At 60.0% G+C, this 15,661-nt stretch overlaps 2 protein-coding genes across 3 annotated transcripts; one reads left to right on the top strand and one right to left on the bottom strand.

Annotated features, from left to right (window-relative positions):
* Positions 1 to 4,171: 4,171 nt before the first annotated feature.
* On the top strand, positions 4,172 to 15,542 carry CRYBB1 (crystallin beta B1). 2 transcript variants are annotated; one of them, XM_065851360.2, is made up of 6 exons: positions 4,172 to 4,649; positions 11,632 to 11,791; positions 12,675 to 12,793; positions 14,512 to 14,644; positions 14,776 to 14,918; positions 15,178 to 15,541. In XM_065851360.2, exons 1-6 carry the CDS (start codon positions 4,639 to 4,641, stop codon positions 15,356 to 15,358), a joined length of 747 nt encoding a protein of 248 aa, XP_065707432.2. In that variant the 5' UTR covers positions 4,172 to 4,638; the 3' UTR covers positions 15,359 to 15,541. The 2 variants fall into 2 exon arrangements, with proteins under 2 accessions (XP_065707432.2, XP_071671899.1); XM_071815798.1 differs by lacking the exon at positions 4,172 to 4,649 and adding an exon at positions 6,885 to 11,031 and having other exon boundaries at positions 15,178 to 15,542.
* Positions 6,110 to 7,401, bottom strand: CRYBA4 (crystallin beta A4). Its single transcript, XM_065851802.2, has 5 exons — positions 7,359 to 7,401; positions 7,136 to 7,254; positions 6,773 to 6,914; positions 6,497 to 6,639; positions 6,110 to 6,336 (listed from the first exon to the last, which is right to left on the bottom strand). The coding sequence occupies exons 1-5, from the start codon at positions 7,395 to 7,397 to the stop codon at positions 6,189 to 6,191; spliced, it is 591 nt and encodes a 196-aa protein (XP_065707874.1). The 5' UTR covers positions 7,398 to 7,401; the 3' UTR covers positions 6,110 to 6,188.
* Positions 15,543 to 15,661: the final 119 nt, after the last annotated feature.

The following is a 15,661-nucleotide window of genomic DNA, read 5'->3' as shown; positions in this document are numbered from 1 at the left end:
AGTCCCTGTAGAGGCAGGGGATGTTTATCTGACTGACAGACAGAAAGCAAAGCACAGGCTGTGTCCCTATCCCAGCCTGACAATGCCCCGGTTCATGGCAGGGGGGACCCTGCAAGTACCAGCCCCATGGTTAGACACAGCCCTCGGCGCCGTGCAGTTAGTCAGGACCACGCTGCCGGTAGCGCCTTCCACATGCATCGGGGTCACAAGAGAAACTGTGGAGAGACAAAGGGAGTAAAGAGAGCACGGGAGCACCCGCGTGCAAGTGCGGGAGCAGCACGAGGCCATTCCCCATGACGGGTGAACTGGGGCCCCAGGACAGCCCCAAATTCAGGCTCTGCTGAGGCTCATGAGAACAGCATTGCTCTTTGGCTGAATCTCTCTGCAAACTGGGTTTGCTGGACCTGTTTGGCAAACACCAGTTGTTATTAACAATTTCCGCATTGTCTTATTTCCACTTAGCCTCTTTTCCTCATTTAACCACATGAAATTTCTTGGGAAAGAAGGCCAACAGAGAAATTTTCAAATCAGCCTGATCATCTTCCTTTTCATTGCATTGAATGCGAGGTAGAGATGCTCAGCAGCACTGAAAATGGGGCTGCTGCAGGTTAACAACCAAGAGTCCAAGAGGAGGCCACTGTTCATTTGTCATGGTGAATAGTACCTGAGAGTTAAAGTGCAAGAGTATTTGTTAGTAGCAATAGAGAAACAAGTCAGAAATGATTAGTACAGGCAGTTAGTAACAGAAGCGTGGCACAGTCAGTCTGACTTAGAGGACATACATACTGGAAGAGAAATGAAGAGAAAAGCAGCGACAGTTAGTTTGTTTAATTCAGTTCAGGAATGTGTTAGTAACAGAGATCTACTGGCTTAAAAAGGAACTGAAAAGCTTCTGCTGATAAAACCATTTTAGGCTCCCAGTCAGCAGCAGACTTCACAGGCAGACCTGGGCACGGCGTGCAGGGAGAATCCCCCTCCCCGTGCCAGCGGGGGCTACCTGCGCAGGCAGGGGCTGGTGCTGCCCAGCCCTGCCTGTGCTGCCTGTCACCAACACAGCAACCCCAAGCATTACCAACGTACTTACCAGCTTTTCCGTTCCCTTTTAAGGCCAGTGCTGGCTGCCACGGTTAGTGCAGGCAAGGCATGGCCGGTTAGTAGGGCATGCGCTGGGCCGGTTAGTGGGTTAGTCCGTTTGCCAGAGGCTTCAGCAGCTCTTAGGGTCCTGGCAGGTTAGTGGGTTAATGTGGGAGCGCAGCAGCAGCATGCAGAGCCCGTCCTGGTCACCCCCCCGCCGGTGGAGCAGCAGGCCACAAGAGCAGGATCCGTTTTTGGGCTTTGCCACTAGATTGAGGTTTAGGAAGATGTTGGTGGTTTAGTCTGTGTAATGTAACCTGCTTTCTGAATTAAATGCCCAATGGCTTAGCCCTCCCCAGCAGAAGCTCTTGCAGGAGCAGGCAGGCGAGAAGGGCTGTTTGTCAAGGGGTGGCAGGAGCAGCAGCTCTGCACCATGCCCTGAGAAATGGGGCTGGGAAGAGGCACCCAGGGCACCCACTGCCCCGTGTTCCTCCGGGTCACCTCCTCCTGCAGCACTAGGTCCCCCTGGTTCCCATGAGGATGCTTCTCCATTTTAGACTTCCAGGAGCTTTAACACCCACCACAAGCTTGCCATGAGTTGTGTCTGCTCTCAGCCCCCAGCCCGCTGCACAACCAGCCATCCTACCTGCTCAGGGGACACAGGAGTGGGCTGCTTGGTGGGACAGTGGTGACAGCTGCCACTGTCAGCCCCACGTGGCCTCGCAGAAGCCATGGCACGGGCACCTCGAGAGGAGGATGTGCTGCCCCTGTTGCTTTCTGTGCCCCAGGCTGCTCCACAAACCAGGTGATTTCTCAAAGTAGAGCAGAAAGCACTGGGACTTTCCTGACAGACAGAGGGACCAGCAGGATCAGTGGGGACAGAGTCCCTTTGGGATCTCGCTGTTATGTCTGCTTGAGGAGCTGGCACAGCTCTGCTCCTGTCCCCTTTCCCTTCTCCCACATGGTATTCAAGAGGGACGGGTCTCATCCTGCCCATTGTGCCTGGGGAGACCCATGCACTGGGTCTGGCTGGGATGGAGCAGCAGGAGGGAAGGGAACTCTAGCACCTTGCAGAAAAACCCTGCACACACGCAGACCCCTGTCCTCAGGTGTCACCACCGCTGTCTCTTCGGCTGCGTCCCCTACAGCAGCCGGACTTGTGGGTCTGTCCCATGGCAGGCGGCAGCGCGTTGCTCTGCTGGCCGTTGCTCAGCCGGCCTGGCTCTGGCATCCGTGTGCGGGCAGCGATGGCGGGTCCCCGAGCCCTGGCTTCTCTCCAGGCACAGCTGGTCTGGCTGGGCAGGAGCTGGGGCTGGTGGCACTGGGGAGCAGAGATGCTGTGAGACCCTGGGCAGGGTGGCGGCTGCCCCCTCCCCACCACTGGGCATGTGTGGGACACACACCCCCTTGTGCAGGTAGCCCTGGGGACAATGTGACCCATGGACCCAGCCAGAGCCCAGGAAGAGCCCAAAGCGGATAGGACTCTGGGGACTAAGGCTGGCTCCTGTCTGCCCAGAGCCCTCCCAGTTTGCGAGGGGTTGGGAGAGCATGGGGCTGGCACCACCTGCGTCTCCCTCCCTGAGGGTCCTACCTGTGGTCACCAGCTACGCAAATGTCATGCAACGTCCCCCCGTCCTGTCTGGCTGCTCCGCCGTGGAGGCCGTGCAGGGGACTGTGTGTGAACAGACCTCAGGTCAGTCATTAGCAGCTGCAAAAGAAAGCAACCAACGCAGCAAGGGAGAGCAACACAGTGCCACTGGCCCTGGGCAGAGCCTAGCTGGCGGGGACGCACCGTGCCACTGGGAACCTGGCAGGAGGGATGGACAGGGCAGGCAGGAGTGCAGCCCACAGTACCTGCATCCCTCTTACCCTGCATCCCTCTTGCCCTGCATCCCTCTTGCCCTGCATCCATCCTGCTCTGCCCTCCTCCTGCCCTGCCCACATGGAGGAGCCGCAACAGCAGCAGGTCACAGGGAGCTGGGCTGTGATGGCTCTGCAGTTCAGCTGCGGAGCCGCCACTGCTTCCTGCGGTTCAATGTCGCTGCACGCTGCAGGCGCTGCCTGCATGACAGTCCCTCTTGCTGGGACAGCACGGCTGGGCAGCATTTGCAAACCAGCTGCCGTGGGGCCAGGCAGTGGGAGCCGTGCTCAGGCTTGTTAGGGAGCAGCAGCAGGCACCCGAGATGCCATTGAGCATCTGGCAAATGGATTCCCTGCCTGGATCCGAGTGGAAGGTGCCTGTTGAGGGGCAGGCAGGACGTGTCTGCATGGGGTGGGCCGCAGGATGGCCTCTCTCACGCAGCAGTGAAGCACATCCCAGGAGATGGCAGGGAGAAAACCAATTCTGTGTGGGCAGCACTTAAGGAAGAAACGCTCACCTTGTGTATGGCGAGCGGTGATTGTCTGCTGGGAGCTCGAGCTGCCTCTTGCCACATAGGGTTGGTGGCACGTATGGTGCCCCAGGGCTGAGCACCTAAGTGCAGCATTGGGGTTAAACGGCGTCTAAAAACCCCCTCAAACAAAGAGGAGGCTGGAGGGGAGCACAAGCCCTGCCAGTGCTGCCCGCCACCGGCACAGCCTGAGTGCTTGCGCTGCCGCAGCCATGCCAGCGCTGCCTTTGTCTGCAGCTCGGGGTTGGGGGTGGTGGTGGTGGAGAAAAGCTCCCTGTAAGCTCTGAAGAAGCTGAAAATCTGATTATTTCTGGGCTCCTCCTGGCGCCCCAGGGCAGGATGCAGTTGCACACACAAAAGGCAGTGAGACAATGAGGGAGAGAAAATGGCTCCCCCAAAAGGAGCCCAGGCAGCATCTGTCAGATTAACCCTTTGCAGGGGAAGGGCTGTGCTGCCATGCCCTGGGGGGTGCTGGCCCCAGCCTCTCCACTAACCCCCTACCTGAGATCACCAGGTTTAGGAGAAAATGGTGGTTTCAAGACAAAGAAATAAACCAGTGTTTTGGCTACATTTCCTCCCAGGACCACTGAAAATCAGGAAAGAATCCATTTACCTGTCTCGAGCCCTATTCTTGATGGGGTTTCTGAAAAAAAAACAAAACAAAACAAAAAACAAGTGATGCATCAATTAATATTAATTTGGTACGGGGGCTGCACACGGTGCCGGCAGGAGCTCGGCTGCCTGGGTGCTGCTGTCCGGACCGGGTATCGCCCCGCCAGGCCAGGAACACACTGCTGCTCCTGCCTCTGACTGAGGGAGGGGACCGAGGCTGTCCCCAGCCTGGCACCCCTTGGGGGACGTTGGTGGCTCCTGCATTGCATGTGGGTTCGCGGGGGAGTTATATATAACCAGGGAATAAGGATATATTGCTGGGGGGCATTTTTTTGGGAGACCGAGCGGCTGGAGTCGCAACCCTGCTGGCCCCGCAGCCCCTGGGGAGAGGTTCCCAGAGCGCCGTCGTGTTCCGGGGGGGCAGCAGTCGTGTCCCGGGGTGCAGTCGTGTCCCGGGAGAGCCGCAGCTCTCCCTGCTCCCGGCTGGGCACGGGGTGGCCCCCGGGGCTCCGCCTGACGCCCCTGCTGCCCTAGACCACCCTAGCGCCTGAAGAGGAGCCACATGCAGAGAAGGTAAGCGTGGGTTTACCTGCTGTCCGGGGAGGGCCGAGCTGGGGACCGCCGGGGACGGCCGGGACAGCCGGCTCCGCTGGCTCTTGCCCGCCGTGCAGCTCCTTTGTGCTGGAGCTTTCCAGAGCGCATCCCTAAGGAAGGGCTCGCCGTGCAAACTCCTCCTCCCTCAGCCCCCCCGGGCCCGCCCGGCCCTACCTTCGGCGCAGGAGGATGCTGCAACCCCCATTAAATTTTAATACAGAAAATGCGGACGAGCCGCCTTCCCCCCTCCCCGCCCCCCACCGCTCTCTGCTGCGACAGACCCTGAAGCATCCACCGGCCATGGCCCCGCTGCAAAAGCCAGCGTGTGTCCCCCCGGGCCACTGGCCCACCATGGTGACAAGGGCTCCCCACAACCATTTGGGGTGGCATGGTCACCCCATACACATGAGGGTGGCACATGGGATGTGGGGTAGGGGACATGGGGCAGGGGAGGCTGGGCAAAAACGCTTGGGGACATGGTGCCATGCTAGATGGGGAAGAAGGGACAGCAGAGAGACCAGCCCAGCCTGGGGACATGTTGGTGTCAATGGTACCAGCACACAGGGGGACCGGGGACAAACCCTCACCGTGGGGGCCAGAGGGCTCAGGCAGCCCCTCTGCGGCACTTAGCAGCTGCTAGGCTCTGGCATTGTTGTCCATGTCCCATCCATGTCCCTGCCAAATCCACAGGGACTCACCAGTCCCACCACCAGCTGCACACCGTGCTGGCTCTGTGCTGGCCCCCACCAAACTGTGGTCCCTCCTCCAGGTCTCACTGACTAGTGGCCCCAGCTGTGATTGTCCTGGGGTGGCAGGAGGGTTTTACTCAGCCCATCCCAAAATTTGTTGTTTCTTCTTCTATTCTACATTTTTAATTATGATTTCCTGTGGACAGAAGCCCTTCCTGGGCAGCACTGTCTCCCATGGTGGTCCTTCTGCTGCAAATGTCAGGAATGGGACATTTTCATCACATCAGACCTTTTCTCCAGAGCTCTTCTGAAATGAGAAATTTTTCCAAGCCAGCCTTTCCCTGTCAGCTTCAGTTAACCGCCGCTTTCTCGTGAGCTGGAGAAGGTGGTTTCTCAGCAGCCCCTGACAGCTTTTAGCTGTCCCACGTTTCCTGCAGCAACAGCCCAGGGCCAGGCAGGAATGAGCATCCCAGCGTGTGGCCACTGTGCTGCCAGGACCAATGCAGAGCCACAAGCCCATGATGCCACCTTGGCGTCACTTGACTGCTCCAGGGCCAGCACAGGATTGGTCTGGCCCTCTGCTCTGCTGAGGACAGAGGGCTGCCCGCTCTGGCTATCCTTCCCCTGCAGAGTCCCCACTCTGCCCTCGAGTACGGCATCGCTCCCAGCCCCGCATCCCCACGGCACCCCCTCAACTCCCAGCATGCAGCCTTGGACAACTGAGCCTTTATTGAGCTTTGCCCCCACCACTGTGCAGGAGAGATGGTGTCCAGGGTGCACAACCAGCAGCATGGTGGCTCTGGTGGCACCGCAGCTCTGGCACCGGTGGTCACTGCTGGACCCTGCGGATGGACTGGACCTGTCCAGTCTGCGCATGAGAGCCCCACTCCCGCACGTGCTTGTACTCTCCCGCATGGCTGTCGCTCTCCAGGAGGTACTGGAAGCCCCGGTACCCCGGGTACTGTGAGCAGACCCACCTGCGACAGAGCAGAAAACAGCAGTGGTGGCTCAGGGCTGGCAGCACCATGAAGCACCCTGGCAGTGGGCAGGCTGCTGGCAGCTGCCAGAGCATCCTCAGCAGTGGTGCATGCTCCCGGTGCTGGGTGCCAGCAGGGTGCAAGCCTCTGGGGTACTCACGCGCCAGAGAGGATGAGGAAGGAGCCCACGGCGCTGCTGCCCCAGCCCAGGGCTGGCAGTGAGGGGCAGTCATCGGTCAGCTCCCCCCGCCTACCCTGGAAGTTCTCCTGCTCAAAGAGCATCAGCCTGCTGCGCCCGTGGTCCTGCCACCGAGATGGGCGTGGTGTCAGCATGGCTGTCCTGCCTGGTCCACCAGCTGGCAGTGGGCTCTGGGGACCAGCCCAGCGGTGGGTTCTGGGGGCCAGCCCCCCAGCAGGGAGCCAGGGGTTCACTCACGGCACAGGTGATGGGGCGGAAGGAGCACATTCTCTCCACATGATAGGCGTTGCTGCCGCTCCATGCTTCCCAGCACGGGTACTCACCACGCTCCAGCACGAACTGCTGCCCCTGGAAGCCACAGTGCTCGAAGCCTGCCCACCTGCCAGGGGCAAGGGGAGTGAGACCCCCGCAGCACCCACCACCCCACTTAAATCCTGGGCTGTACCCACTGCACCCTGCAAGGATGGGGCCCTTCTCCAGAGGAAATAGCCCTGTGATTCAGGTGGCAAAAGCCACTGGAGAGCTCCATCCTCCAACCCCCCTCCATCTGTGGGGTGCCAAAGCACGGTGGTGTGTCAGTGCCCCATGACCCCCACTCACGCTCCACTCTCGATCTTGCAGGAGCGGACGGTGCTGAAGCCGTGCTCCGCGGTGCTGTAGCAGTCAGTGGTGAACTCGTGCTTCTTGCCCTGGAAGAAAGGCTCATCCCACACCACGATCTGGGGAGGATGGAGGGAGTCAGGGGGTTCTGTGGGTGGAGAGGCCCCGAGCAGATGTTCACAGGGCTCAGGCTGTGTCACCAGTTCTCCCCTGGCTCCCATACCTTCCAGAGACCAGAGGACCTCCTGCAGCGGTGGGTCATGGTGGCTCTGCCAGGGCACATGGCACGGTTAAAGACTGCCCCAGGGCTGGTGCATTGCTGGCCTCCATGAGCCTGGCCCGACCCACGGGCCCTGCGCTGGGGGCTTGGCCCTTCCCTGGGACCCCCACGTCCTGGGATGGGGCTTCAGGCCACGTGTTGTGTGGGCAGTGCAGACAGGTGGAGGCATGAGCTCGCAGCTGCCTGCTCTGCTCTGCGGGACTTGCTCCAGCCTCTGTCTGGACAAAACCGCCTTCAGGAGCCTGTGCACGTCCCTTGTCTGGCAGCGTGGGAGGCAGTGATGGGGCAGCCAGAGCAGGTGCGGGGTTCTGCCAGCCCAGCCGGAGCTGCTGTATGAGCAGGTGTCTGGTAGGGCAGCCACGGACCTGGCAGCCATCCTGGCAGCACAGCCCAGCCCAGCAGCAGAGTGAGCACGCTGCCTGCCCATGCACGGGGCTGCCTGTGCCCAGGGACACTCCTCCTCCTGCAGGCAGTCCCGTGCTGGTCCCCAGGCACGCTCACTGCATGCGGGTAGGGCCAGTGCTGAGCCAGGAGTGCTGCAGAGGTGGCCACATGCCCACGCTGAGCAGCAGCACCCTGCCTTGCAGCCCCCGGCCGTGCCATGCTAGCAGGCTCAGATCCTCCTCCACACGTCCCCGTGGCAGTTCTGCCCCTAGGATCCAGCCACGCGGGGCATGGGCAGCTGCCATGAGGCTCCTGTGCTTACCTGGAGTGAGGCGCTGGTGCTGGCGGAGGTGACATGTCCAGCAGCCCTCCAGCTGGGTTTTTATAGCCTCCAGATAGAGACAGAGCCCAGGAGAGCATTACTGAAACCCCTAACTCAGCACATGGTGGGGAGGAGGGACCGGGCAGAACAAAGGCGACACTGCAGAGAAGCTGATGAGCTGGGACGCTGCTCCCGCTCCCCCAGCCCACCGAGCATGGGCTCTGACCCCCAGCCCCACAGCTGGGGTATCGCCCCCAGGGTCTGATCAATGCTCCTGCCACCCATCCTGCCCCTGTGTGCAGCTGGCCTGGCACTGTGTCCCCAGCGCCTGCAGCTCCTCCTGCCTGCAGGCAGCACTGCCTGCCCTGCGCCTCGCCTGGGGCCATGGGGAGGTTTTCTCACCTGCTTTTCTAGGAAGTAGGAGGAAAGATGCATCACTGCTTGTGGCAGCGCTTGCTCTCCCCGCTAGGGCAGAGGAGCTCTCTCTGAAAGCCAGGCCAGCTCTTCTGCAGATTGAGCACACAGCAACCACGGAGCATCAGAACAAGCAGGGACCAGAGGCACTGGAAAGCAAGGGGTCTGCAAAGGCATTAGAGGGACTGAAGATGCAGATCAAGACTTCAGGAGTGCGGTAGCAGTCTCCTGCCCCTGTGCACAGGGACCTGGAAAGAGCCCTCTGCATCCACATTTTGGCTACCTAATACCTTCAAGCTCTGCTCACAGAGACCCCTCTACAAATTGTCCTGGGGTCGTGCTGGGAGCACACAGGGCACAGAGCGCCAAGCACCTGGCAGAGACACCTGCACAACCTGCCCCTTGGAGCAGTGGGACGGCAGCCAAAGGAGGCTGTTGGGCTGGGGGAACAACTGTGTTCCCAGGTAATGCTGTGTTTTGGGACAGCGTTTGCTGGGAAACCACTGGTTGCTGAGCTGGAGCATCCTCCTCCCTGCAGCCACAGTCACAGCAGCGGTGGGCACCACCAAGGCTGAGCTGGGTCAACTGCGGCCGTCTGCACTGAGGGCAGGTTGGCACCTCTTTACTGTGTTTGAGCTGTGCGCCCCACGTGTCCCTCCATGCTGGGGTGGAATGGTGCAATCAGCAGCAGGGCTGCTCAATGGGGAGGGCAGAGATTTTGTGTCCTGGGGCACAGCAGCTGCTGAGGACAGATCCCTGCTGTCAGCCTCTCTGCAGCACCATCTCAGGGAAAATCGCTGGGCTGCTGAGTAACTGCTCAGAGTAATGGCCAAAGCAACGCAGAGCAGCTGTCAGGAGCAGAGTCCATCCAAGCACAGTTTTCCAATGCCCAAGTCCAAAGGAGCTGTGAGGGAAACCAGAGACAGGAGCAGGGTAGCAGGAGCTGGGCGAGACCTGCTGATCATTGCCATGGGCAAGGCAAAGTGGTTAAAAACCCACCCTGCCTCCAAGAGGAAGAGAATGCAGCTTAAAATTGAAATCTGTCTAACAAACTTGAAAATGAGCGCAAAATGGAAGTCATGAACCACAAAAAGCTGCCCAGTGCCAAGGTGGGAGACCAGAGTGCCCAGGGAACGGGCAGCAGCCCACACAACTGGCCAAGCCCACAGGCACAGTACCACCACTGTAAGACTGCAGGAAAAGGAGGAGGGATCAATAAGTGCTTTTTGTTCTGGCTTTCAGCCAATAGCCCAGAGGGTGCAGCTGGATCCCACTGCTGCTGGTTAACACTTCACACCTGAGGGGAATGGAAGATGATGGCAAAAACCAGTTTTCTGAGCACACAGCCTTGGGTGATTTGCTGCTGCCAGTGATGAGGAGCCAGCCCAGGAGCGCTGGTGCTGGATGCTGTGGGAGGCTGGGGGGACTGGAAAGGGCTGGAAGGAAACAAGAGTGTGGGTATTTACACGATGGGCAGGATCACAGCTGGCAAATAGGGAGAGCAGCTGATCAGAGGCTTGGAGAGAGTCAGGGGAATGCCCCCCCAGTGCCTCCTAGTGTGCAGAGTGGCTGTGGGGTGCGGGAGATGTGGCACCCCGGGCTGAGCCATTGTGGGGACCGGTACCCAGTGTGTCCCCACCAGCCACCCCATGCCCCTACCTGCCTGCTGTCAGCAAGGGACAGCACTGGTGGACTGAAACCCCATGTGGGATTTAGTGATGGAGAAGGTAGAGATGGGGTAGAATGAGCATAGAACAGGTTAAAAGGGCTAGAAATAAGCCAATGGCCATGACAGTGCATGCAGTGAGCAGGGACATCCACAGAGAACAGCATTTTCAGGAACTAAGATATTTTGGAAAGTGTCAGCTTTGATGACACATCATTTGGAAACAAAACCCCAACCCTCGAAGCATTTCAAAACACTTAAGTCTTGCATCCTGGCATCTTCAGGGTGGCATGCTCAGGTGTTTGCAGGTATGGAGCAATGTTTAAAGTGAGAGATTTAGTGTTTAGATGGGAGAAATGAGCACAGGGCAGCACTGGGGCCAGGCAGGATGGAGCCGTGGGGCTGGTGCAGCCTCAGCGTTGCAGTGGGGCTGGTGCTGCTGCTGGTGTGGGTGCCGGGGGGTGGACAGAGCAGGGCAGCGTGTCGGCATCAGTCGTGCAAGGGCTATATATGCCCTGTCGGAATGGCCGCACGTGGGGCCGCGGGTGCCGCCGCACGCTGCAAAGTGGCACGGTCAGGTCTTCTGTTGTGCCGCGGGCACAAAGGAAAGTGCTGGGTTCAGCGGCTGGGCATGGGGCCGGGGAGAGGCTTCCAGCTCGCCCAGCGCTTTGCAGGATGTGATGACTGGGCGGCCACGCAGACACTGATGAGCTGGCAGTTCCTTTGTGCGCCCGCCTGGGGGTCTGCCCTTGCCAGGCTATAAAGTGGGGGCCTCGCTGCGCCCCGAAACACAAGCCCGCTCACTCCAACAAGAAGCAGCAGCTGCCCAGGTAAGAGGACAAAGTCCCCGGGCACTGGGCTGCAGCCGGACCTGAGGTGGGGAGAGGGAATGCAGGGTCTCAGCCATGGCCACTGCTGTGGTCACTGTGTCTGGGGGCACCCCAGTGCTCAGCATCCCACTGCCCTCTGCTCCCCTAGCAGCCACTGGTGACACCTGCCTGAGGGGCCACCAGCAAGGTGCCTGCTGGAGGGCACATGCAAACCAGGGCTGCCGTGGTCCCCAGCCAGGTTCCCGGGCACATCCCTTGCAGGAACAGCCCCAGAACCTGGTGCAGCATCAGACTCCAGCCCAGCTGGGCACCCCAGCAGTGGTGGGACCATGCTCGGGGTTCTCCTGACCACAGAAGGAGTGTGTGGGGACCTGGGAGCTCTTGCATCCTCATGGGGAAGGCAGGAGCCCTGCCTGTACCTGCTGTGAGAACCTTCCCACAGCTTCTCTCCTGGGCCCAGCTGCCCACCCCATTGCTGAGCCCCCGTCCCAGTGCAACCATCTCCAGTGCAGGGTGACGGCTGGGGCAGGTGGTGGGTGCCCATGTCTGTGCTTCCCCTCTGACCTGCTGCTGCCATCTCTGTCTGGTGCCCTGTCCCAGACTTGAGCCCAACACCACGATGTCTGAGACCACAAAACCCGCTGCTCCCGGCCAGGCTGCGGAGGAGAAGGAGAAGGCGGTCCCAGCGGCAGCCCCATCCCTCGACCCTGCTCCCATCGCAAACAGCAAGGGCGAGGAACCCTATGCAGAAGCCTTCAGGGTAAGCGCTGCTGCTCCCCATGGGCAGAGACATGGTTGGGGGGTGAGGGATGGCAACAGCATCTCTGGGGCGGTTAGCAGGAGGCGTTTGCAGGTGTCCCAGGGGGAAGGACCCTCTGAGAGCCGGAGGGGAGTGCAGATGATGCTGTCCCTCCCTGCTGTGTCCCTCCTAGGCAGCAGCTCTGCAGGTGCAGGATTTGGAGGGGCCCCTGCAGGGCTGCTGCAGGAGGGAAGGATGCTCTGGTGCCCCTTGGCCAGGCCAGCTCGTTGGGGACTGAAGGCTCTGCAATGCTCTCTCCTGGGTCATGGTGTTGGGTGCTGCCACCCTCTTCCTCCAGCCACCCTCCATGGGTGAGGACTCTGCAGTGCTGGGTGGGTGGAGGAGGAGTGTGTGGGTGACAGGGCCACCCAAGGCAGCATGCCACCAAGGTGCTGCAACAGGGCTGGGGACAAGGGGTGAGTGATGTGAGGGATCCAGAGACATTTCTTCATGTGCCAGGCACCCAAGGCCATGGTGTGGATGCAGCTCCTGGAACAGCAGCTCCTTCCCAGCCCAGCTGGGGCCCCATATGGGAACCGGCACAGGGAGATGTGGCTTTGCAGTGGCAGAACTGGGGGCAGGATGAGGCCACTGGAGAGCATGGATGGCTGTCGGGGGGAACCCTCCTGTGCTCAGTCCATGTCAGGATGGGGCTGCTCCTGCACAGAGCCCAGCTCTGTTTGCCCAGGCATTAGACCTGAAAAGCTGCAGGAAGCCTTGGAGAGCCAAGGGGAACATGTGGGGTGGTGGGTTCATGTGTGCAGGGCCCGTGCAGGAACGTGCAGCACTGCTGTGCCCTTCCGGAGCGTGCCTGTCCCCATCCCACCTTTCTCTCTGCCCCCAGATCATTGTCTTCGAGCAGGAGAACTTCCAGGGCAGGCAGATGGAGTTCACCACCGAGTGCCCGAACCTGGCAGACCGCGGCTTTGACCGGGTGCGCAGTGTCATTGTCACCTCTGGACCGTAAGTGACCCCAGTGACAGCAGGGATGGTGTCCCGGGGAGGTGGGGAGGTAGTCCTGGGGAGCAGCCCTGGGCACATGGTGACGTGCAGGGACATTTCCCTGCAGCCTGGGCAGAGAGCAGAGTACGGCCAGCGCAGGACCAGAGCTGGGGACCCCAGGTCCCCTTCGAGGAGGGCAGGGTGACCCTGGGTAGCAGGAAGGCTGCTGGGGCCACTTGTACAGCAAAGGGCACTGCAGGCAGAGTCAAACACGGAGGGAAGGTGACCATCAGATCTGCCATCTGGACCTGCCCACGACATGCAAGAGACCTGCAGATTTTAGAGACACCAGGGTGAAAGGAGGTGGGTGCCTTGACCAGGCTGGTGGCCAGGGACACGGTGGGACAAGGTTGGGGCAGGCAGGGGAGGGCAGGCAGCCCTGCACGCCTGCCTGCACCGGGCAGCTGAGCAGCCATAAAGGGGCTGCAAACGTCCAAAAGCCATGGGAACAGTTGACACAGGCAGGGACAAAACTGATGGCCAAACCAGATAACGAACAGGCAGATGATGTTTGTGTTGAAAGAGCATCTCACTGCAATCATGCCCAGCTGGACACACCGTGCTCAGGATGAGACAGCCGGGGGGCTGGCAGCGCTGCAGGGAGGATACAAGGGACACGGCTTGCCGTGACAGCAGCCCTGAGGGACTGGGTAAGGTGACCTGTGGTCACCTTGAATGACACCATGTAGCGCTGATGACAACGTCGTTATTAGGAATCCACAGTATCCAACTTTTATTGAAATGAAAGAGGGATGGAACAGCCCTCAGGGAGATCAGGCGTGACACCTGGGAAGCTACACTAGATACAGAAAGGGTGAAACTTGGAGAAGAGAGTCTTTTCTTGTCACCAGTGTCCTCAGAGTCTTCTTGAGAGTCAGTGGTGAGACTCTGAGCCCAAAAATTTGCTTAGGGAAAGACAACAGCAAAATCAACCAATCTGAGTCTTAGAAGTCAGTGTAAGGTTGTACTGCCTGTGGTGCTAAAACACGTCTCCTGCCGTTAGGAGAATATCTGTTGGCATCTGCAGAAATAGCTTTGCAGGGAAACGCGAAGCAGCAAACGCAGGGCTGTTCCAGTGCCCAGGGCTTTTGGAGCCCCGAGCCCGTGACATTCACAGCACAGCAGCGCCTCGTGGCATTGCTAAAGAGGTGACATTGCAGCTGAACAAGCCCCGAGCACCCACACCCTGGGAACGGGCTGAATGCCAGAGCTGGCTGCAGCTGGCGCAGTGAAGCGTGCAAGCATGCCAGCATCAGAGAGCCCTGGCCCAGGCTTGGTGGTGCAAGAGGGACAACAGGCAAAGTCCTGAGATAATGCAGGGACAAGGCTCCAGTGTGCAGCGTGTGGGGCTCACCAGCTGCCTGGGGGTCCCCTGCTCCTCGGGACAAGGAAAGGGAGCACTGTGAACACACTGGTGTGTGCTGCCGGCCTCGGACACACGCACCAGCAAGCACTGAGCTTGGAACCTGATGGCTCTGTGCTCCACCACAACTGCTGGCTCTGCACATACCACTTTGCCTGGCTTGGGGGAAAGGTGGGAGTGGGATGGTGGGGCCAGTTCTGTTCTGACACCCGCAGCCTTTCTGGGTGCTGGGAGGCCAGCTCCAGCATCCTGCAGGCTGGGTGAGCAGGAGAGGAGCTGGGTGGCATCTGACCCACTGTCCTGTCCCTCTCCTTAGCTGGGTGGCCTATGAGCAGGCTAACATGCGTGGGGAGATGTTCATTCTGGACAAAGGCGAGTACCCTCGCTGGGACACCTGGTCCAGCAGCTATCGGAGCGACTGCTTCATGTCCATGCGTCCCATCAAAATGGTGAGTGGTCTAGCAGCAGAAAGCCCCCAGCGGGGTCTGGTCAAGGCCAGATCCTGCTGCTCAATGCCTCACTGCAGCAAGCCCCAGGGCTTTGGCCACATGACCCAGCACCTTCCCCTTGTCATCCCCAGGAGGCTGAGGACCACAAGATCTCCCTGTATGAGTCTGCTGACTTCAAGGGCAACAAGATGGAAATCCAGGAGGACGATGTGCCCAGCCTCTGGGCTTATGGCTTCTGCGACCGTGTGGGCAGCGTGCAGGTGCCCAGTGGAACGTAAGCCAGGTCACAGTGGCAGCTGCCTCCTGCCAGGCTCCCCATCCCCCCCTGCACCCTGACTCGCTGCTTGGGGCTCTTGAGCAGCCAGAAAGTGCCACATGGCTGGTTTGGGGGATGTAGCCCATCACCTGGGGGGGCGCACCCAGTGCATGGGAGGCAGGGAGGCTCTGCCAGCTTCCCAAGAGTGTGACAGCCATGTCACTGCTGCCTGTCACTACCGACCCCGCTCAGGTGTCCTCTGTTTGCTTTCCTGCAGCTGGGTCGGGTATCAGTACCCTGGCTACAGAGGCTACCAGTACCTCTTTGAGACTGGAGACTTCCGACACTGGAACGAGTGGTCTGCCTTCCAGCCCCAGATCCAGTCCATCCGCCGCATCCGGGACATGCAGTGGGACCAGAAGGGCACCTTTGTCACCCCTGACGCGCCCTCCGACTGAGCGTGCCACCTGCTAGCGCCGAGTCCCGGCCCCGTGGGGCACCCCCGCCTCCCCTGCTCAGCACTTTCCTTGTACATTGCACATTCCCTGGATGTACTCTACCTTGTGAGGCAAATTAAAAAGAAATCAGAAGGCTAGAGCTGCTGGGGAGTCCATGGTGCAGGAGCGCAGCCGTGGGATGCTCTGCGATGACTCTGCTGCTCCGTTCTGCTCCAGCCTGGGGCTGGGAGTCGGTGGGACATGCTGGAGGGTGGTTTTCCAGGGGAACTGCGCTCAGGCAGGACCCCCCCACGCTGTGGCTGC

The sequence above is a fragment of the Patagioenas fasciata genome, chromosome 17, assembly GCF_037038585.1.
Source record: "Patagioenas fasciata isolate bPatFas1 chromosome 17, bPatFas1.hap1, whole genome shotgun sequence".
In the NCBI taxonomy this organism is placed as follows: domain Eukaryota; kingdom Metazoa; phylum Chordata; class Aves; order Columbiformes; family Columbidae; genus Patagioenas; species Patagioenas fasciata.
Note: the sequence above shows the minus strand (reverse complement) of the source record. Positions and strands in the feature narration are given on the sequence as shown.

Coding starts and splice junctions, on each gene's coding strand:
- CRYBB1 (XM_065851360.2), top strand. Junction 11,792..12,674: donor CCTATGCAGAAGCCTTCAGG/GTAAGCGCTGCT, acceptor CTCTGCCCCCAG/ATCATTGTCTTCGAGCAGGA. Junction 14,919..15,177: donor GTGCAGGTGCCCAGTGGAAC/GTAAGCCAGGTC, acceptor GCTTTCCTGCAG/CTGGGTCGGGTATCAGTACC.
- CRYBA4 (XM_065851802.2), bottom strand. CDS start 7,397: ATGACCCACCGCTGCAGGAGGTCCTCTGGTCTCTGGAAG. Junction 7,255..7,358: donor GGTCCTCTGGTCTCTGGAAG/GTATGGGAGCCA, acceptor CATCCTCCCCAG/ATCGTGGTGTGGGATGAGCC. Junction 6,640..6,772: donor TCCGCCCCATCACCTGTGCC/GTGAGTGAACCC, acceptor TCTCGGTGGCAG/GACCACGGGCGCAGCAGGCT.